Raw genomic sequence first — 23,728 nt, forward strand, 5'->3', positions numbered from 1 at the left:
CCGAAATAATAAACTATAGAAGGTGTAAACATAATATTAATCATATAATAAAAATTTACTAAAACAAGCCAAGAAGGCAAAATAAAACTCAAAACCAATACCACAGACAAAGTTGATAAAATATAAAAGTTAAAATAATAGATTAAAGAGAGTATATAAAACTTACCTAACTCTGATAGGTTGTGCAAAAATCCCCTCCCCGGATAGTAAAATTAAATACATAGAACCAAAAAATCAAATTGAAAATAAAGGCTAAAATTATTAAAAAAAAATCTCCTTACAGAAAAACAAATATGAGCATATTAAATCCTTTGCAGTAATCCGATACTATGCAAAAAGAGAAAGACCCGTTCCAAAATCCCGCTATCTTTGCACAAGATATCATGGATGTTTCTGGGTATATTAAACTGACGATGCAACGCCGCATAACATGTGCAGTCCACGAGAATGTGGTGCACAGTCATGCGGCAGTTGCATCCTGTGCACAGGGGTGGGGGGTCTTCTCCTGACATGAGGTATTCGTGTGTGACCCTCGTATGTCCCAACCGTAACCGGCAGAGGACCACTTCCTCACGACGAGAGTTTCTGCAAGAGGAGCCCCATGGCAACACTGAATCCTTAATCCGTCGGAGTTTATTATCGACAGTAGTCGTCCAGTTACTTTGCCACCTTGCTCGCAGTGATTGTTTTATATGATTGATAAAATCAAAGGTAGTCACTCGGGTGGTGAAAGGAGGCTGAATACACGCTTCCTTGGGAGCAGAATCTGCTCTTTTGTTATCTAGAATTCCAATGTGGCTAGGGATCCAGCAAAAACCTACCTCCCTGTTGCGTTTACCTAACTCAGCGATTTTATCATAAATGTCAATGACGACAGGATGTCTGGAATAAGGGTTTTCCAACGCCTGGAGAGCACTGTACGAGACACTGCAAATAAGAATGCTCCTATATTTAAGGCCAACGATACTAAAGAGCCCTATCCAGGGCGAGTAGTTCCGCGGTGAACATACTTGTAACACCGGGTAGGCCAAACAATGTGTAACAAGTACAACCAACGTTACCGTCATGCTTCAACCCATGAGTGTATATCACCACGCCTGGGTTCAATTTGGTGAGGAGAAACTGAAACATCTGCCGGAAAACAATAGGTGGCGTGGAACGTTTATCGTATGTTGTAAGATCAAACGTAAAATTTACATTTAAACGTAAACTTTCTCTTACCAATACTGAGGACATCATCACAATCAATTATGCTAATTATGGTTTCAACAAGACTGTGCAACATTTCACTTGTATGACTCACAGCACATGCTGTACAATGACTTTCCAAGACATATCATCTCTTATAAATAGTAACATAACTTGGCCTTCCTGCTTACCTGATTTATCACCATGGAATTATTTCTTATAGAAATATTTAAAAGCATAAAGTCTACAAGAATCAACGTCACAGCACAGAGTTAAAAAAAAATGACTGATTCTACTAGAAATCATGAGAAAGACTCTCAAACGATATGCAAAGACTTGTTTGGTGAACAATGGACCCCATCTTAATGTTTTTTTGAAAATGTAGTAGTCCCATAAAATACCTAATTTACAATTGTATATTGTCTGATCAATTCTACCATAACTTGTAATTTATATGATATGATTTATAAAAAGCATTAAAAATACATTTGAATTATTTTGTATAAATAAAAGAATGAAAGTAAAAGTACAAAAATTACGGTTTTTAGTAGATAGAGAAGGAGCAAAGCATAAGAAAAATGGACTACTTGGGTCAAAGGTTACAATCTGTGAAGAAAATAACATACATGTTTTTTAGGTTAAACAAAAATAGGAAATGGAAGTATGACATTCATGTAACCAAATCTTAAAGATATAGTGGGCGTATTGCTATGCACATAGACTGACGGCTGGCTTAACATGCTATAAATTATCCTGAACAACTCTGATAATGTACTACAAACTATGTAAGTATACAGAGCTGTACGAGATGTTTTCGTACAGAGATAACTATCTAACTGTTCCACCCATCCTATCATTCTGTCTGTTGCATGCAATGCAGTCATGTGCACATGCAATGTGCACAGCTATACCCCACCTGCTATAAAATGGTATCATTCAGATTTAAATTTCTTAACAACTGATTACCAAATTTAACTGGAATAATGTAATGAAATATTTTAATGGGGAATTGTAATGTCTGTTAGTTATGTGGAATATGTTAGTTTTTGGGTTGATAGAGACCTATTTATGAATAACAAACTATTATAAGTGTTTTTGTAATTGCATTTGACTGTACAAATGTACACTGTAGCTAATGTTAACGTGCTACGAGAAATAGGGTATAAACTTACAAAATCAGATGTTTTACCCAGTATGACTTATTATTACTGAGCATAAAACAGTATAATCCAAGATATTTAATTATTAAATGTTTACGATTTAATTTATATTTTTATAACAATATTGTTATAATGTTATGTTATATTATTATAATATTATATTATAATATTATTATATTGGTTTGTACATTTCAAACTTGTAATACATAGAACTGGGCTTGACTGAATGCTTTCTTTGACTTATCTATAGAGACAAAATTATATTTGTAGCTAAGAAATAATATGCTGAAATGTAATTGTTTTTTAGTTAGAAGTAAAATATACTACAGAATGGAATTCAATGTGTATCTACTAAGCAAACATGAAAGAAATGGTATGTAGTGGTTTAGATCAGGCATTTGGAACATGAAAAGTCAATCAGCCTGAATAATAAATATATTTTTATGTTTACAATAAATATAGTTTATGTTATGGTGGGAAAGAAATAATAAGCATACAATAGAATGTGCAGTTAATGAAGAAAAAAAGATACTTAATATGGAAATGCCTTTAGAAATTAAATTAAAAGTAAAAATAAAAATAAAAAATGTTATGATTTAAAGAATATTGCTCAGTACCCCATGTTTTATAAAAATAACTATTCAAAAGTTAATTGTATCAAGACAAAAGTAATAAAGGGAGTTTTTATTAGTTTTGTCACATAAGGATATTATTTACAAGGATAAACAGTTGTTTTTACAAGGTACGGTTAAAAAATAAGGGCTGATGAGTTATAAATGGTGATTGACAACACTGATTGGTTTGCACATGTGCAGTAACTTTAAGTGGTCTGTTTGGCATGTAATTGCCAAATTGCCTTGTTGTGTTTGCCTTTGCAAGACAGTGTGTTAAAATGAGTGCGGTAATAACAAATCCAACCAGCTGTGAAGTTCGATCAGTTGAACATGATCAGAGAACATAATGCTGCTGAAGTTTACTGCCAATTGTGTGAAACATATAAGCCTACTGCAAGGAGTGAATGAAAAGTGAGGTAAGGTATGATGTAGTGAGTTTAAGGAAGGCTGTTTAAATGTTCATGATGAATAAGAAGTGGCATGCTTAGAGTCTGGATTGATGATCTTGTTGAACGTGTCAATGCAGAACTGAGAGAATATTGTTGCTTTATGATTAGCAATCTTTTTCTAGAATTTCTAGAAGTTTCAAAGGCAAAAGCTTGTTGAGACTCATGACAGACATTCTAAGCTGACATTCTACTGTAAACTGTGTGTATAATGATGGGTGCTGAAAATATTGACAAGAGCTCACATAGATCACAGAATAACATTTGCACATACTTTTAACCACAAGAAAGACAAATTTTTTCCCCATATTGTAACCTGTGATGAAACATGGATTTACATCAATGCTGAGATGAAACAACAATCCATGCAGTGGTGTCATTCCTTTTCACCTAAACTAAAAAATTCAAACAAGTCCAGTCTCACGGGAAAATCATGGCAACTGTATTTTGTAACCAAAAAGGGATGCTTTTGTTTGATTTCATAGAACCTGTAACATCCATCAAATCACAAGTATATTGTGAAACACTTTCTAAGCTGCATAGTACCATTCAAAACAGACGATGGGGAATGCTGAGATCAGGAATTATTTTTCTTCACAATAAGTCACATCCACACACGGCTGCATGCACGACAAAAACAATTAAAACATTTGGATGGGATCCCTTACACTCCTGATCTTGCGCCCAGTGACTAGAGACTTGAGTCAAAAATTTGAGGAAAGTGAAAACTTGAAAATCTTGGTGCAAAAATGGTTACAATCCCAAGTGACAGAATTTTATGCGGTTTGAAGAAGCTTGTTTCATGATATCAAAAGTGTTTGGAATAAAATGGTGATTATCTAGAAAAATAAAGTCAATATGTAAGTATTTGAAACCATTAATCAATTTTTCATTCTTTCAACTGTTCTCATTTTGTTACGATCAACCCTTACTTTTGAACTGTGCCTTATATTTTCTAATTCTATTTTGTTTTATATTAAGAAGTAGTTGGTAAATTCTACCGCGATTTTGTTACTGTGCAGTGTAGTTAAGTTTAAGAATACTACTACTACGTCAATTATGTTATGTATCTTAGAGGATTAACTATAGTTATAGTTCAGTATAAATAAGTACTCTTTAATAAAAGAATAGGTGAGAAAATGTTTTTCTGAAAACAACACAGGAAAGAAGAGACTAATTTAATCAATCATCTACACAAGATACTTCAGAGTGACTATAACAGAACAGAAGATGGAATGTAAAAGAGAAAGAGGAACGATGATGATACATCACTCAACATTTTAAGAAGGTGTAGGAGCACATTTATATGAAGAAATGAAAAGATAGACCGAAAGTAGAGAAGATGGGAGGAGAAGAATTGTTCCTAACCAATCTTCAGATCGAGGCAAAACATAAAGGAAATATATACTAAATGACAAGATATATATCGCTCGCTACCTTTCAATCAACAGGCTACAAAATTGTTTAAATTTTCAGGAAAGAAAATTATTTATAGCTTTTAAAAGTTCATTTTTAAGATCAATTGCCATGTAATTTGAAAAAGAGTAATTTATAATTTTTAATAATTTTATCGTTTTCATGTTGCAAAATACAATGTCAAATAAACAATATAATAAAATATTATCAGATACAGAATAAAGGCTTTAAAATTTACAGTCAATAGAGCAGATAAGCATTTTTGATTTCCTGCAAATCAGTTTTGTTCTCAATGGAAAATTCATGCCTTCTTTAAATCTCGCTTCCAGAGCTAACTTCATAATCATAAAGTGTAAATAAAATTACATCCTAATAATAATACTACACTACTATGACCACCATGATAACACAGAGTAGAAATCTACATTAAAAATTTATTACCTTGTAAAACGAATTGACTTTGTTATCTCTCAACTTTAAAAAACTAATTGTCATATCCCAGTACCTTAATTGATTCCTATGTTCATCCACTGCACGTCTAAAACAGAAATTATTTTTTTATAATAGTAACTGTAACAATACTGCTATACTTTCTGTATTATGAGATTCATTTTATTAGAAAAAAAAGAAATTGAAAACTAATCCTTTTATAGTCAACTAATCTGCTAAATACAGTGTAGTAGTACAAAATGCATTGCTGTCTGATCTGCTGGAGAAATTAAAACATTCTAGAGTTTGTTCTCATAAATCAACCAGATAAATACTGATTCTTCTAGTATAGGATTTAACCCTTAAATAAGAGTTATTTATTTGTCATTTTTGCTAAATGTTAGAAAGGAGTTTTTATTTTATATATATATTCTGCATGTAAAAGTCTTGCACGTTTTGACTGTGTATTCATCAGATGCCATAATCAAAAAGACTATGTAACCCGAAACTAATTACAAGCAACTCCTAAAACTGGTATAGTCATTCTCAAAATAACAAGCCTCCCAAGCCAGGCTTATTAAGAACAATGTGGACTGAAGTTGTTTCTTTTTGCCTTCTTCACTAAGCCAAACGTAATTCATGCTTAGCCTGTTAAAATTGACAAGATGTAGAGTTCTACAAGTGACGCCTTAATTCTGTTCACATCACAGAGATTGGATGTATGGTGAACATCATTACTATCAGAGGACACACCTCAGCTAGTGCCAAAAATTGGGTCAGATGGTGCAAAGCAACAAATTAGTGTGTCCCTTCAAGAAAAATGCAATAGGTTTTATAGATTGACTTTACTTAAAAGAAACAAGCTCTGCTTAAGAAAAGAACAAGCTTTATAATGACTAACTTAATTTTTCCATCAACAGTTCATAAGGTATTTCTTTTCAAAGGCAAGTTGATACTTGCTGGTACAAGGAAAGACTGATACTGTAGTAATAATTTGTACAAATAAGTGCCAACAGAATGTAGATAAATTGCATATAACATTTACAGTTATTTCAGTAATCTCCTGAAACTGGTTAATTAAATGTAGTTTTAGCCAGTAACAAACTATCTACCCTTACCACATTCCTTTTCTAGATGCTACTTCCTGATATGTCATCTTATTGTATTTTATATTATAAAGAGAAGGGCAAAATGCTTCCACTAAAGGTTTTCACATAATGGAAGGTTATTAATCCATGGGAAATAAAGACAAATGTAACAGAGCACACAAAAAGTACAATCACTTTTCGAACATGTCATATATCATCAGACTGATTCCTGAAAATCTGAGACTGCAACTTCTGTAAATTACCACCTTACCAAGGATTGTTCAAGAGTAGTACTTACAAATTGTTATCTGTACATTACCAAAAAACTGTGCTTCTAGGTGGCAATTTAATATTGCAACAGGTTTTGGATTAAAATGGAGAAAAAATATTCCCTTTTAAAACGCATTAGTTCTTTCACTGTTTACTACGGCTTTCATTGTCCACTACAGCTTTCACTGCCTACTATGCCCAATTCATAGCTGAATCGCTGTAAGCAATAATCTATTACTTTTAAGGCTGCCAGATAAAATTATGCTTGTCTTTAGAGTAACTGTTACTATTACACTGCACTCTTTAGCTGGCTAAATTTCAGATGGGTAAACAGTATCACCACACTTAGTGAGGGTTAACTACACGAAAATTCTTAGATTTTTACTTATTATTATACAGTAAAAATGATATGTTTATATACTCATTTAGTGTAATTTTATAGTGTACATTTTGACAATTTGACATTAGAAAATTTTCAGGAGTTGGTTTTAGAACTTATAATCAAACTTTGTTTCAGGTTCTAACTTTTACTAATAAAACTCATTTATCATGTTTGTAAATTTGTCTTTTATGTTATTGCTATAAAAATTTTAAAGTTGGGATTTCTTGTTTTTGTAATTTATTTGTTTTAAGTCAAACTGAATTACACAACAATGAACATAAATATATAAATTAGCTATAACTGTGTCTATAATTCTACTTCATAAGCAGGTGTTCAAATTAAAATTTCTCATAACTTTTTTTTATTTTCATGAAATCATTATAAAAAAATTTCAGTACTCATTCTGAAATAATTAATATATTTTAATTTTCATAGATATATTGTAATAACATCACATATATATGGTTATTAACTTATAGTATACTTTTAAAAAAACATTATACAGATTTTTATTTATCCATTTTTAAAAGTGTTTTATTTTCCATGGACTATAATAAATATTCACAGTATTTCATTTTTTCAAGATTTATGCTTTGACATGTTCATCTTACATACATTCTTAATATTTTACACAATCTATGTTTCTTCTTTTGTTAAGAAATCCTAAAAAAAAAGTGTCACTTTATACATAAATTGTATTTTTCAAAGTTATTTTAAATTAGTTTAATATCATCATCTATACGATTAATTACTTCTAACCTAATAATGTTATTGTCATAATGACTATAGCATTCATTTTATTACAAAGTTTCCCTATGCTTTGTATATATATATAAGTTAATAATAATTCACATATTAAAATTATATTTACCTATATAGTTTACCACACTGTTGCATTTGCATCTCGACACATAATTTGTCATTAAGAATACTGTTTAAAACCTTTTCTCTCTCTTCAACCTCACTTTGAAGTTTTTTTCTTTGACGATCTAGTTCCTGCAAAAAAAGAAAAGTGCTCATAAAAGAGAATAAATAAAAAGTAGGATTTCTAAATGAATTGAATGACAAATAGTTCAAATTGTACTTTAAAACGATTTTCATTAGACGTTTATCATACTGAGATCCTTCACAGACTGACGGACGGACGGACAGACCGAAAGCTAGGGTCAGTTCCTGACTCTAGCTCTATTCCAGGAGATATATTTGGTTTCTATTATCTTACAATCTTATCCACATATATATTAAATAAAGATGGCGACAGACTACATAACTGCCTCACCCCCAATTTTGGTGACACTTTTTCACTCAAGAGGTTCCCCACATCAATCAACATTTTGGTTTTACTGGTAAATTTTTAACTACATTTATTAAATGCTGAGGATATCTTTTTTTCCTTTATAAACCATAGTGTATTCCTATCCAAACTATCAAACACTTTCTCAAAATCCAAAAAAGCTAGATGTGTCAACATTAAATTTTCATCTTTTCTCAATTATCTGTTTAATATCAAAGACACCGTCAATAGTAAAACAACCTCTTCTTAAAACCTGCCTGCTCTTCCTCATCAGAGATAATTTGTAGCTGGTTATCACCTAGCTACAGATATTATATGCAGTATTTAGTAAATTAATCCCTCTATAGTTAAGACATATTATAAGCATTTTTCCTTCCTCCATTCCTCTGGGATCTTACACTTTGTCCAGCACATATTTAGGTGCAAAAATCTAAATCTCAATAACACACCTCCATACTTAGTTCTTAATCAAAGCCATTCATTTCTATTTTCCTATTTTTAATTTTCTGTAACGTTTCATCCAATTCCTTAATCTCGATCAGATCAACTGTTACTTCTTCCTGTATCTTCTCAACCTGATTCTCCATGATAGGGTTATATCACAAATTTGTATATTATTTAATTCAATAAACCTTGGATCTTCGCAAGAGCTGAGCCGTATCTGGTCAGTTCTTGCAAGGGTTCAGCTTAGAATTGAGTACAGTACAGGCTGGGCTTAACCTTGTGCAAGACACTGGAATGGGAGGGGGCCTCAACCCGACCCGGCACGTTCCAATGGCTGACAGGGAACATTCCTGTAAACCGGACAGGTACAAATAAGATGGAGATGCATTAAATATCTTTTCCAAATAAACATCCACAGATCAACTGAGGTGAAGAGGAAGTGGTACTCTTTCACCATCAACAATCTTGATGGTGAAAGAGGAAGAAATTCCCAACAGCAAAGAGAGCACAAGAGCCTAGTGTGACATCTTGATATAAAATACCTTGTCTGCTTGGAGAGTGAGGTGGCAGCCCCACCACTGAGATTAATCTGCACAGCACTCATACAGGGCAGAAGATTTTATATATTACTGGCAGAAACCAAGATAGCCTTGGAATCAGGACTGGATTAATTGGGAAACATTTGGACAGAAAAAAGACAAAAAAATTTGGAAGAAAAAAGAGATGGTTAGTAGAAAGCTAACAATAGGAACATGGAATGTTAGGACAATAGCAAATAAAGAAAATGAATTAGCCTTTATGCTAGAGGAGAAGAATGAAGATGTAACCATTTCAGAAACAAAGAAAACATTACAAATCATACAAATTCAGAAAATACATCAACAATCCTACAGAAGGAGACAGGGAAAGATATCATGTAAAAAGAAATTTTGCGAAGGGCTTAGTAAAGAAAAGCCATCAAAACTCCTGGGAAAGATTTATTGCTGACACTGAAGATGATGTTTATGGTCGACAAGACTATTTCATGCAAAGCACTGAAAATCTTTGTGCAAAAGCAGTGTGATTCTGTTAAGTTGATGAGGTGCATTTGTGTGATGTCTTTGGTTGTTGCTTGCTTCCTTGGGTGTGTTGTTGATCGGATGGGCTTTCATATATGTTAGTGGTGCCCGATTGTGTGTGTGTGGGTGTTGTACCCCCTCCTGAAGTAATGCCACGTCAGCAGTTTCCAGGAGGGGTGATTAGCCAGGGGTGGAGGTTTAGTCTGTATTGTGCAGGCACACATATGCACGTAATACCATCTTGTGGAACCTGTTAGCGAGTCTGACACTGCTTAGGCGCCTGTAAATGAGGTTCCTCCACCTCTTTAAAAAAGAGGAGAAAACCCTATATCTGAGGGCCATTTGCTATCTGCTACCTGCGACCTGCTTGGTAGTTGAGGCTTGGTCTAATGAAGAGGTTTTTAGGATAAGTTTGGAAATAAATTTGTAAACATGAATTAGATCAATGAGCTATATATTGACATCTAAGTTTTAATTCATTTTGTATAGAAATAAAAATTGTAGAGGAACACAGAGTTTGGAATATATGAAACAAATCACAAGATGTATGATGTAGTAATTAGCACAAGGTAGAAAGAAACGGTGGTAAGTGGCATTAAACCAGTCACATGATAACTGAAAAAAAAAAAAATTAAGGTGTACTTAAAGAACAAAAAAAAACAGTATTTTACAGTTCACATACTTAGCCTATCGCTGATAACTGGAATAAATAAATTGCTATAAAAAATGTATTTTTATTATTAATTTACAATGTAGTTGTAATCTCTTTTTTGGTGTTTGGAAGATATGTTAGGATTGGTCAAACCAAAGCAGAACCATTAGAAAATTGACGATATATAAAATTTATTGATAATTATACATGTATCTGCACATTTTATATGAATTCAAAAATATATATACATACCTCAAAATGTGCTTTATCTTCTTTGCAAAATTTTTCTATTAAATTGGTTTCATCAGTTCCTTTTCCTAATGATTCAGACCATTTCAGTAAGGCATCTTCACCACCTTCTACTTCAGCTTTTAATTTATTTAATCTTCCCATCAGCTTATCTATTTCACTCTAAAACATAATAGTAAAACAAAAAGTTTGACTCACAGCTAAGCAAAACTTATCTACAACTGAAAATATTTCTTCACAGGATTAAAAGATTTGGAATTAACAGTTCAAAAAACCAATCATCAGATTCATAACTATTACTAAAAAGATTTTCTAATAAAAATTGTTTCAGCTGCGTTTCTCAAGTAAACTTATTTGACAATTTGGATATTATTCCAGTTAATAATTGTAGTATCACTGTGTTGTAAAATTTCTATGGATATTTGTTAGATGGTAAATCTTTGTAGAATGATCAAACTGATTTCATTTATGACAATATTAAACCACACCATTTCACTTTAAGACAACTTAATTAAGACCGAAGAATTCATCATAATTAAATAATTATTACATTTCTAAGGTATTTCAAAAGGTCACAGAGTTTTCAAGGATATAAAAATCAGCTCTCTGATTTCTGGTACTGGCTAAAGTGATTCATATAGTAAAGATTTTTAACGAAGTAGAAATTCTTGCGTCTGTACATATTCTCTCATTTACCTAAGACTTATTCCTAAGAATAACAGTATTATCTTTTATCAAATTGGTCAACAGAACAATTTTCATATTACATAGCATATTACTTGGTCTATAAGAAAGAAACTTATTTTGCTTCAGTTGCTATTTTTGGTAAATTACCAACAATTTGAAAGAATTTTGATCAATGTATTTAAAATTAAACTTTAAAGAAACATTTAAAGAAACAAATTACTCTCTCAATGAATTGACAACTAATATTAATCAGATAAACTAAATTTCATGAGTACTCTTTTAATGTGTATGATTAATATTCGATTAATAATCACAGAATTATTTTATTTTGCACTGATTTTTATTTACTTATTACAATAAAAAAGTTATTATTCTTTCACATAATTCTTTTTTTTTTAACTCTAAAGGGTTATAACTACTTTTCCTTTTAAAAAATTGATTAGTCTGTGTTTGTGATATTGATCTGATCAGGGGTTTGCTTCTATCCTTCACAGTAAATCTTTTTTTTATCCATAGAAGAGTATACTTCTAATAAGAATAAGATCAATATAATGTAAATTATATTCTGATCTAATTAAATAGTTATTAGATTATACAAATAATGGTTTTGCATTTTGTAAATCAATGAGAATAATCTACATGAATGTCAGCCAGGTTTCTTTAGCATGATGAAATGTGATATTAGATATTAGCATGTCTAAAATACTTAGCATCTTCTCCTTTGGAGTTGCTTAGAATAGTTTTTAATGGCACATCTTTAAACTAGTCGTTAATTTTTTTTCTTTTTACTTTTTTTTATTGTTTAAATATAATATTTTGTTAAAAATGAATTTTAGCCAGCTTGTTTTTAAACCCTCAATACTTTGATTTTGCAATTGCATAACTTGAATGATGTTTACTCAAGTTAAAAAATTTGTAAATCAAATCAGAAAAACAATAAAGATATTATTCTTTATTTATTACACTAAGGATAACTAGTTTTCAATATTTGGTACTGAGGAAATTTGATTTTTTAATATTTATAAAATATAAAACAATAAATAAAAAATAAATTTCCCAAAAAATTCAGAAATAGTATTAAATTTTCCATTGAGCCTTTTCTCTTTTCTCCCACAGTGGTTTTTTCAGGTTATGTATTAATAATTTTTTGCTCATTAAAGAGAAATACAGGTTAATAAAGATCCAATATAAGCATTACTGCTTGTAATTATAAATATAATCTAACCAAACTTAACCTACGCTCGCTTCACTAGTAGTAACCTTGACTACGAAGCAAAGGTTAATAATTTTGGTTAGATTATATTTATAATTTCTCTGCAAATACCTACAAGTATCCACTGATTTTAAGCCTTTTCTGTTACATAATGTAATCAAAATCATTGTGGGAGAAACAGAAAAGACCTGTTCCAGTTTTGTACACCTGTATTATATACAGACCTGTTATATATAGTCATATATTTTATACAGACTATAAAAAAAAATCTGTGCTAAAGCACAGCTTTTTTGACTGTTGACTGACCTTTTTTTTACACAGAAGCTGGCTGCAAAAGCTGTGCTAAAGTATATACAGGTATATATAATTGTGTAGTCTGTATATAAAAGTACAGTATATATAAGTACACAGAACTAAATATTTCTTTATGCAATGTGTATAAATATATATATAGCCTGAATATACTCCCTCTGGGAGTACACCCACAAATATATGCAAGAATTTTTAAAATTTCTGGATTTTATTTTAAAATAAGAATGAAAAACAAGCAAACCTTTAATGATGTATGTGTTTGAGTATACTCCTTAAGCTCTTTTTCAGCATTTGCAATTTCTTTTGATAACCTTGAATATTCACCCTCTGTGCATCGAAGTCGTGTGTACTCACTTTCCACTTGATGACGACGTGAATTAAGCATGTTCTATAATTTAAAAAAGCACACATATAGAGATCACAGTTTTTATGTAATCATCACTGATACTTAGAGCTACTAGATGGAATCTTCATTAAAAAAAATCATCTTTATGAAACACACTAACACTATAGAACAATAACCTTTTACGTTTTTCATTACTAATGACATACAAAATTTATCTAAAACTATAAACTTATGAAATTACAAACCAGTCTGTAAAGTGTAAACACAATAAACAAATAAATTTTCTTGATCTCACAGTTACAGAATGTAAATAACAAAAATTTATTTTCAAAATACTCAAAGCCAACAATGACAAAGTTTTACTCATAATACCTCAGACCACACTACCTTACATAAAATATCTGCTTTCAGAAGTACGATTCATAGTCTACTTGAGACATTCAATGTATCTGAAGCAAAACAAAAAGTACATCCCATAAATAAAGATAAACATGGACTCAAAAACATCCAGATAAATTTAACACAATGTGAACCTTAAAACAAATTACTACACGCAGAACACAACATTTTAGATAAACTGAACTGTTCTAACTGTATAATGTTCTGCACTGATTAAACAGTTCAAAAATACAAAAAAAAAAAAGAAAAGCTAAAGCACTCCATAGCAAGATCTGTGCTCATCATCTGTAGATCATCTCATGGATGCAAATCTATCTATTCTAATGACAGACTTGATATCTTGTTACACACACCTCAAAGGACATCTTATCAGACTCAAACATTATGAAATATATAAACACTCAACAATAGTGTACTAGATGAATAGACACAATTCAAATCCAATAAACTCTCAGACCACACTCTAAATTTATATAATCTTATGAAGAAAAAAAACACGCAATAAATATTAACAGGAACAAAGCTGAAAAATTATACCATTAATGCAATTATCACTGAAGGTGTCAACAAGAGTAAGTGAATAAGTTTATTAAAAATATTATGTTTATTAAATTAATTTACTTTGTTGTTTCTGAAGTTTATACTTTAAATAATTTTCACTAAGTCTTATGGAAAAAATTGCTGAGCATATAAAATTGATATAATTTCACCAATAAATAACTCGTTACATCCTGTAATACATCCTGTAATTTATTTCCACTATATTAATTAAAGTAGAATGAGAAACCAAAAACATACATTTTATTATCTTTTGTAAAAAAAATTACATACATTTTTATACAAGAGACATTCATTTTTTAATTTTTACAGTAATTTATAATCAGGAAATGATATAGTTTTATTACATTTTTTTAAACAATGCTTACATTGTTTAAATGTACAAAGTACAAGGTACAAGGTACAAAAGTATCTCTACTTTTGTACAATTTATCACTTGTACACATGACATCTTATGATGCAAATAAAATACAGCTGATGTTTTAGCTGAATAAATAAGTCCTGGAGAAATTTAACAAAATTTTCAATTAAATAAAACTTACAAGTGCACTTACCAAATTACTGCACCCTAGAATATAACGGTATCTAACTGTGATGCAATAAAAAATCTGTGTCTATCTATGTGTGTGGCAAAAACTGTAAATATGCCAGTTTGGCAATCTAACTAAATGTGTAAGCTTCCTGACTGATTAGAAATAAATGTCTGGTTGAAAGACAGTGTTTAGATCCATCAGTTTAAAAATGTCTGGATTAACTGTCAAGATGTTTCAGACACTATTGCCTGAATATCAGATGATTATTTTCTTCCAAGTTAATCGTATAATATAGTATTATAATATCATATATGTAGGGATAACGATGGTGGAACTAGTAAAATACATACTGATTGAAAACATAAATAATTTATTTATTATCTTTTGGAAAACATAATGAATAATTAAAGTGAAAAAGCAGAAAATACATGGAACTTGAACAACTTGTAACTGAGATCCTCAACACTTGTGAAATACAAATCCAATTTCATAAACCAGATGCATATGAAATTATTGGTTGGTCCTGCCATTGCCAGGAAAGAGGATCTTACTGTCCTTTTTTATAGAGAAAAAAGCTTTTACAAAGTTTTAAAATCTATCAAACAGGACTTATTTAAAATTAGGTTGCGGTTAACCAAAGCCAGCATTACATTTATGTAAATCCAAATACATAATCTTCCAGTTAAAAGGATTGAGAAAATTAGCAACTCACATATTAGATATTATAACCTAACTTGCTCTAACTTTATTCTAGTTGAGTATAGTTGCAATAATATTGATCATGTCAATAGAAATATATCTAGGGCTAACTATTGATCACAGTCTTTCATGGAAAACATATTCTCAGTCTAAAGAATGAAATGTTATATTACGTGAGTAAGTTTTATTATCTTTGGGATTTCTGGTTGTTTGCTGTTCTAAAAATGCTTCACTTGGCTTTGGTTGAATCTCATTTAAGATATGGAATTGTGTCTTGGGGTGGTGCGTATTTTATTAAAATTTCAGAAACATCTATAATATGTAGAATACCTGCTAGGACACATTCATTCCAGAGTTTTTCTGTATCTTCAACTTCTTCCCTTTGAGGCATTCATACTTGTTTAAGGTACTTAAACCTTTCTTTCTTAGGAGTGGAGATAAGGCTCTTAAATATAGACTAATTGACTGAGATATCCAAAGCAAGGGTAATTTTGTACTTCCTAGATACAGAAAGGTGTGTTTTCATAGATTTTTCAGTTATATGGCACCAAAGGTTTATAATTTTTAGCTAAATTGTGTGAAGGGTTGTCATGTTTAAATTCGTTCAGAATTTTTCTTGAGTGCTTAAAAAGATTCAATTTTGACTAAAATTGATAGGTTATCCTAGGGAAGCATTAAAGTTTATGGCTTTAGTGATTCACCTTTTGACTTTTCATTTTCCCTCTCTTTGATATTTCTATTATTTATAGTAATTGTTAAAGTTTTACTCAGCCACTTCTTTCTTCCATTTATATATCTTTAATATTCTTCACTGTTTTAATCATAAATTGATGGTAACTCCTAAAAGAACTCTTTTCCTCAAGGAGTACCTAATTTCTCAAACTATTATTAAATCACAAAAATTATTTCATCATAAATTGCATCACAGTTTTAAATTAAAAAACTATGGTTACTCTTGTAAGCCTGTTGTAGGTCTATTAGAAGCTATGGGTACAAACTGTTGTAGGTCAACAGAAGCATTTATGTAGTTTATAAGCTATGTCTAATTTGTAATTCTGTTGCATATTGTAAATGATGTTTTCATTTTTCACATAAACAAATGATAATTTTTTGCATGAATTTTCAGAGATGTACCATCAAATTTATTATTTAAATATTCAAAACATTAATGTGTTAATTAGTCGACATTAGCAAGCGGAGTGAGTGTAGGTTAAGTTTGGTTAAATTATACTGGTACTTTTATTATTAAAATAATAAAAATTTATTATTTAAATAATCAAATCATTACTGTTAATTAGTTGAGGTTAGCGAGTGAAGCGAATGTATGTTAAGTTTGGTTAATCTATACCCTTAATTATAAGCAATAATGGATAATTATTATCAAAATATGAGAATTGGATAAAAAAATTGGGGGTAATAACAGAAAAAAAACCTTAGATTATTATTACTACTTGATCAGAGTAGACCTGCATTAAGTAAAAGATATTATGGGCAGGATCCAACATTTTAAAATTCACTTGAATGTCAAAAAGTAAATCAGTTAAATGTAACCCAGGCAGTAAAATTTAAGGCTGTACTTTGCGAATTTTTTATTTCTGATTTTATTCTTTTGAAATTAATAGTTATGTGAATGTTTTTATCTGTACACATTAGAAAAAAGTTTTATATTTTTTTAACTCATAATTAACCTTTCTAAATTAAATCATTGTGCTTGAATCATCGAGTTCATAAAACCATTTTTCTTTGTAAATTTTATTTTTTAGAATTATGTTAATTTTTTTTAAAGTTATCAATCTGCCAAAAGGAAAGTATTTCTTTATCTGGCAAAAGACAATGTTTAATAATAAATTTAACTTTCAACTTCTAAAACTGACAATAGCTTTCTTTATTTTATAGCTCAGTGGTGATTCAAGCACCTGGCCATAACACTGAAATTTCTGTCTTATTCTTAATTATTTTGGCCAAACATAAGAATTATGGCTACATATATAAGAATAAACAAACAGAAATATACAAAATAATTAAATTAAAAAAAAAAATTGGGGTAATGTTTTTGTAAATATATAAAATAATAAATAAACTGAGTCCAGTTCTACTGAAAAAGGAAAATGAATGATCAGTTTCTATTTACAATTACTACAGTCATAATTTCCTCAATCAATAATAAATCCATTTATTTGATCTCATTCCCAAATTAACATTACTTTAAATTTGTTTACTTACATAAACAAAACTGTGTAGGCTGTGCAATGTCTAAAGTAGTCACACCACTGTTTATCATTTAATTAGTATATCTTTTTATTGGGATCATATGTTAATGTAACTTATTGTAAAAAAACTTATTGTAAATATGTTAATGTAACATTGTAACTTATGTAAAAAAAATAGGGTGACACTACCTTTATAGATCCTTGTATAAAGTTATAATAATTTGATATAAATACATTTTATATATATATATATATATATATATATATATATATATATAGATGTATAAAGCATAAAAGAAATATAATGCTACTTTTTTATATAATATTATTTGTTTTAATCTAATCTTACAGTTAAACAAAACACAAATTTGTTCAACACTAAAAAAAATTGAAATTTCTTTTTTTTAAATTTTATTTATAGTCAGTCGTCTATCCATTTTTTAAAACATTTATACTCAAATACATACATACGTTTAGCTTATTTGTTAACATATTAAATGAATCTAAATTTAAATTAAAAATGATTGAACTTTTTACAGTTTTTTTTCTTTGAGATCTTTTTATAATTGTTTATAATTTTTTCATAAAAATTGTTCCTATTAACGTTTCATTATTTTTATATTCACTCTCAAAACAAATCTATGATTACCTTTTGTTTCCTTTAGAAGAAAATCTCAACCTCTGTATCTTGTAACATCATCGGCTTTAAATCTTTCAGTGTTATCAAGTCATAACACAAAAAAAGGCAAACAAAATGACTTTCTAACTGAAAATACCCATATCCATCATTCAAAACATCTAATAAATATATTAAATTTGAGTAAACATTCAGTGTCATGTTAAATTATGATCAACTTTGAATTAAGAGTTTATATCCATATTTTATAGTACTGTTTACTTTCATAGGAAGTAAAGAGTACACACTCTGTTTACTTAAGTAAACCTATAAACACTGCTTTGAAATAAATCATTTTTTAATGTAAATGATCCACGAGCTGCTGTCCCAACTTGTGTGCATAAAGATAATGGAATAGGAGAAAATGTTAAAATATTGAGATGTTACGATTAGTACATAATGAAAAGAGATTTAAAAGTTCAACTGAACATTCGAGCATCAGAAGCTAAAAGTGACAGGTATTGCATTTATTTGCAGTGGCGGCAAATATATAAAGAAAGAAGCATTTGGAAAATTATAGTTATAAATATAAGAGATAAACTTATAGACCACATATTAAGGCATCCTGGACTAATCGCTTTAATATTGGAGGGACAGGTAGAAGGAAAAAATTGCAGGCAGGCAACGATTGGAATAAGTAAAACAAATTGTTAGGGATGTAGGATGTACAGGGTATACTGAAATGAAACAACTAGCACTAGATACAGAATCTTGGAGAGCTGCATCAAACCAGTCAAACAACTGTAGACAAAAAAATAAAATAAAATACAAAACATAAAGTACAATAAAACAATGTGGAAATAAAAATATTACTTACCCGATTTTCTGCCACTTCAATTTCATAATTTTTTAACTGTTTTTCTAATTCACAAACAAGATCTGAAAGTGCTTCAAGGTTTAATATTAAATCAGCCTTTTCTCTTAATAATTCTTCAACCTGAAAAAATAATATTTTAACAATTTATAAAACCTACAAAAATGAAAAAAAAAAGAAATATTGGTTCTGGATCTATTATTTAATCTTAATGTGGATCATCTCTATACCCAACAACACCTAAATAGCATCATTTTAAGCTGGTTGATTGTCGTATGCTCTAAACAAAATAAATGAAAGAGAATTTTTTTGTTGAGAAATTGATGACATGAAATAATATAGTAAAACAAAACTACAACTAATATATTTTCTACAAAGTCTTTTCTTTCCTTTGTAGCTAGTTATAAATTCACATAAGCTTAAAACAGTAAGCTTAAAACTGTTAATTTGCATAAGCTTAAACCTTGTAAATAAGAATGATCCTTCACTGCCTGAAAGACTAAACATGATGTTTTGAATCTACAATCTCTCAGATGAAAGGTAGATGTGGCACCATTCCATTCTATACAAAGAAGGCGAATTTATAAAATAAAATTTAAATAATTAAACAATAAACCTTCATTTTTAACAGACCTTCAGTAATTCTTACCCTCTACACCAGACCTACTTGATACAGATTGAAATTCTTATTTTATTTAATGGAATTGTTAAATGTTGGCTAAAATCTTTTGAACATTAGTAATTACTTTTGTTACGTTCGTAAAATTATATTGATTTTAAATGTAACATACTTAAAGCTAATTATCATAAAATTGTAAAGTAATTTTTATATTGATTTTAATGTACATTAACAAGATTTGGTTGTTAAGCGTACGAGACAATTGGCACTATTCTCCTAAAAATAATTTGGTTCAGTGTAAAGGGAGTTATTCATAAACAACGGCTATAGAGCACATGAATTAAAATTATTCAAGGTTGCTATAATTTTTACTCTATGCTAAAGAGCTAGCTGAATTATTTATAATTTAAATGTATATTTATACTCTGCAAAAAAAATCTGAAAACAGAGTTTACAAATGCAATAATTTGAGCACATATCCAGGTGGAATGTAATTTCCTAAAGGCCAGTCACAAATCATGAAGAAGCTGAACGATGAAAACGCTGCTAAATAAAACTCCATCAGTATAAACATGCGTTCATTTGTAGTGTAAACCATATTTAAACAAAATTTCTTATTCAATTTCACGTAACACCACTCAAAAAGCAATTAATTTCTTATTTTCCACGACAAACTCAATTTTAAAATGAAAATTTGTTGCATTTTATGTAGATATTAATGACATATATGAATAAGAATTGTATGCAACACAGCCAAGAATTTTCGTTTCATTAAAAAAAAATAAATAAAAAGTGAAATAACAGGTTACCAGAGTATGTTAACACCTTTTATCACTGAATGATATTCTTTACAATTCAGAAATTCAATTATGTTAAAACACTTGCTAATGACCAGAAAATAAGTAAACACTAATTAAATAGAAATACTATGACACTAATTACTAAAACAGAAATACTATGTTGTAACTTTACCTCAGTTTCAAGTTCCTTATTTTCTTTATTTGCCACTGGAACATGAAATCCATCCGCCCATCCGAGCTCTTTTAAAAGTTGACTCATTTGCCGAACCATTTTTAAAAATAAAAAAATAAAATAAAAACTTAAACCTACTTTTACGTTAGTAAGATGTTATATTGTTTGCTTTGTCTCTATGACAACCTAAAAGAGATTAAGATACGAAATGGGCGCTATCTGTTATCATATAGAGTTCAAACTTTATAACAATAGTTATCGGAACTAATAGTAATCTTTTGTTTTTACAAATAGTGAAAATTCAGTTAGATTAAATATTAAAAAGTATTTTTTTGTTATGTACGTTTCATTATTTCTGTTAACTTGGTTAATATTTTCGCTTCAAAAAAGTTAAATAAACGAACGAGTTAACCTCTTAGTTCAGATTAGACAGTTTTGTGTTTACTTATCAAACGCCAAAACAGATGTTAATGAGTCTTAACCTTGACTAATGCAGAATTCTAACTTAAAAAGCTTATAAAAGCCCAATCACCATATTAACGAAAACCGGTTTAATATTAAAGCCTATAAAATTTGCAATTATACTTATTTTGGAATTAAAAAAAAAAAATTAAGCCAGTTCTAAATTTCAGGAGACTAAAATTTAGCCGTTAAGTTATATTTTATGAAAAAGATCTAAAAAAAAATTGTAATACTTTCCTGGCATTGATTTTTTTTTTAATCCTACGCCTTGGTTGTCTTGGGCCATTGATTATTTATTGTTATGAAACGCAAAAATAATTGTACACGAAAAAAGTTACCCAAAACTTTTTTTGGGGTGGGAGTAATTTATGATGAAATTTTATTGTATATTTATCATCATATGTCTAAATAAACCTAAAAAAGTTTTGAAAATTAAAAAAAATCAATATTTTGAAACTTTTATCAGCACTCCCACCACCAATAATATTGTCCGAAAGTATTTTTCTGTATCGCTTCCACTATTACTATGCCTAGGAAGACGAAAAAAAGGTTAAAAATATGCAATAAATAAAAACATAGCTTTTATGATTTTTGGGGGAGGGGAGAATTTAAGTCAACTTTTAAAAAAAAAATTGTAAAATAAGCATGCAACCATATATTGACATAATATAAAGTGGAGCTATGTTTGCAATATTATGCTATATTTGCTCATTCAGTATTACTATACAGCATAAGGGCTTTAATAAAGTCTTTATGATACAAAAGCAGCCTTGGGGAAACCCAGGCTTAACTCTACTAAGCAAATGTTTCAAGAATTGCATGTTCTAACAATCAGGCAATTATATATTAAGAATCTACTGTTATATATAAATAAAAATAGATGTTCATTTATCCACCATGATCCATATTACAGCTTACGACCATCGTCTAATACTTTTGTAAATAATCGTACTAAATTAAATGTACATAGAAGACTATTCAATTATAGCTTGGAAAAATTAATCAATTATGTTCCACGTCATTTTATAAATGGTAATTTCACCAAGGTAACAAAAAGATATGAATGGATGGATTATGTCTACTGACATTTTAATTTTCTATTTAATTAAAATATTTAGGTAATTTTTGGTTTTGTGTAATGTATTCTGATGTAACATAGTTACGCTCTCTGTAATAGTTTATATAATATATATTTATATATATACTGCTCAGAATAAAATGGGTATTTATTTATTTTTTTACTCCTTTCGTGTGCATCAAAGCATTTTGGGTTAATTGTGATTATAATTCAGTAATATTACAGTGTCATGAAACATGCAGATTTAGACTAATCTAAGCATTTGAATTTGTATAATAAATTATCTATACCAATTAAATATCTACAGTTCTTTTCTTTCAGTGGTTGGCAGAAAAAGTATTGTTACAAATATTAATCTTGCAAAATATAATTGTAGATATATATATTTTTTTCACACTTTCCCCAAAAAATTATAATTTCATCGTTTGACAGGTCGTTCAATAGTGTGACGCGTATTACCTGTGACACTACTGGTCTTCAGTGCCTTTTCTAACTACAATTGAAGTAGGAAATAATTTTAAGACATGTTTATACAAAAAGAGAATTTCAATTTATTTTCTTAGGGAAAATTTAAAGCCAAACGAATGCTTGTCTGAGTATGAGTACCTGTTATTAGACAATCTCATGCAACCCACCGGGTTAGTCTAATAGTGAACTTGTCATCGGAAATCAGCTGATTTTGAAGTTGAGAGGTCTGAGGTTCAAATCCTAGTAAAGGCAGTTACTTTTACATGGATTTGAATACTAGATTGTGGATAACGGAGTTCTTTGTGGTCAGGTTTCAATTAACCACACATCTCTGGATTGGTCGACCTGAGACTGCATAAGACTACACTTCATTTACATTCATACATGTAATTGTCATTAATCCTCTGAAGTAATAACTTACACTGGTTCCAGAGGCTAAACAGAAAAAGAGACAATCTCATGCTCTTCTGGAGCAATCTTCAGGATATTCAAGGTAATATTAAAAAATAACCATAAAAACACTAGGTATTCACACACACTGTTACTAGAGGATATGATGAACAAAAGCTTAATATATTTTTATTGCTAGGCTTTATGACTGCTGTTATATTCATTTGAATGTATTCAGTCAGAAGTTTTATTAGTTTTCCTCTTTTTTGGGGACACATTACTTTATAGCAACATGATAAGAGGAAAGCAACATGAATAAAATAATTAAACTTACAAGATTGATCAACCTTGAGAAACTGAAAGATTATGTTTTAATTATAATTTCAAAACTACTTCTTGACTTCAACTAGAATTGAAACTTAGAAAAATGATTAAAGTCATTATTAATAATTAAAAATATAGATATCTAAAATAATAGTAAATTGAATATTAGGAGATACTATATAAACAAAATAATCTCAATATTAATAAAAATTTAGAAGCCATTAATGAAACTTATTTTACTATATACTGATCAACGTGCAGAAAATTAACATGTCTTT

At 29.5% G+C, this 23,728-nt stretch overlaps 1 protein-coding gene across 2 annotated transcripts in view; it reads right to left on the bottom strand.

Moving 5' to 3' along the window:
- LOC142332895 (coiled-coil domain-containing protein 39-like) overlaps positions 1 to 21,187 on the bottom strand; it is an 81,855-nt gene extending 60,668 nt beyond the window's left edge. For both annotated transcript variants that reach the window (XM_075379588.1, XM_075379587.1), the window contains exons 1-6: positions 20,729 to 21,187; positions 19,141 to 19,260; positions 13,144 to 13,290; positions 10,694 to 10,852; positions 7,865 to 7,989; positions 5,266 to 5,362 (exon numbers count right to left, since the gene is read on the bottom strand). In XM_075379588.1, coding sequence (XP_075235703.1) covers positions 5,266 to 5,362; positions 7,865 to 7,989; positions 10,694 to 10,852; positions 13,144 to 13,290; positions 19,141 to 19,260; positions 20,729 to 20,827 — 747 coding nt within the window. In that variant the 5' untranslated portion in view covers positions 20,828 to 21,187. The remainder of the gene's footprint in view (positions 1 to 5,265; positions 5,363 to 7,864; positions 7,990 to 10,693; positions 10,853 to 13,143; positions 13,291 to 19,140; positions 19,261 to 20,728) is intronic.
- Positions 21,188 to 23,728: the final 2,541 nt, after the last annotated feature.

Source organism: Lycorma delicatula, chromosome 12, assembly GCF_047948215.1.
Source record: "Lycorma delicatula isolate Av1 chromosome 12, ASM4794821v1, whole genome shotgun sequence".
Classification (NCBI taxonomy): Eukaryota; Metazoa; Arthropoda; class Insecta; order Hemiptera; family Fulgoridae; genus Lycorma; species Lycorma delicatula.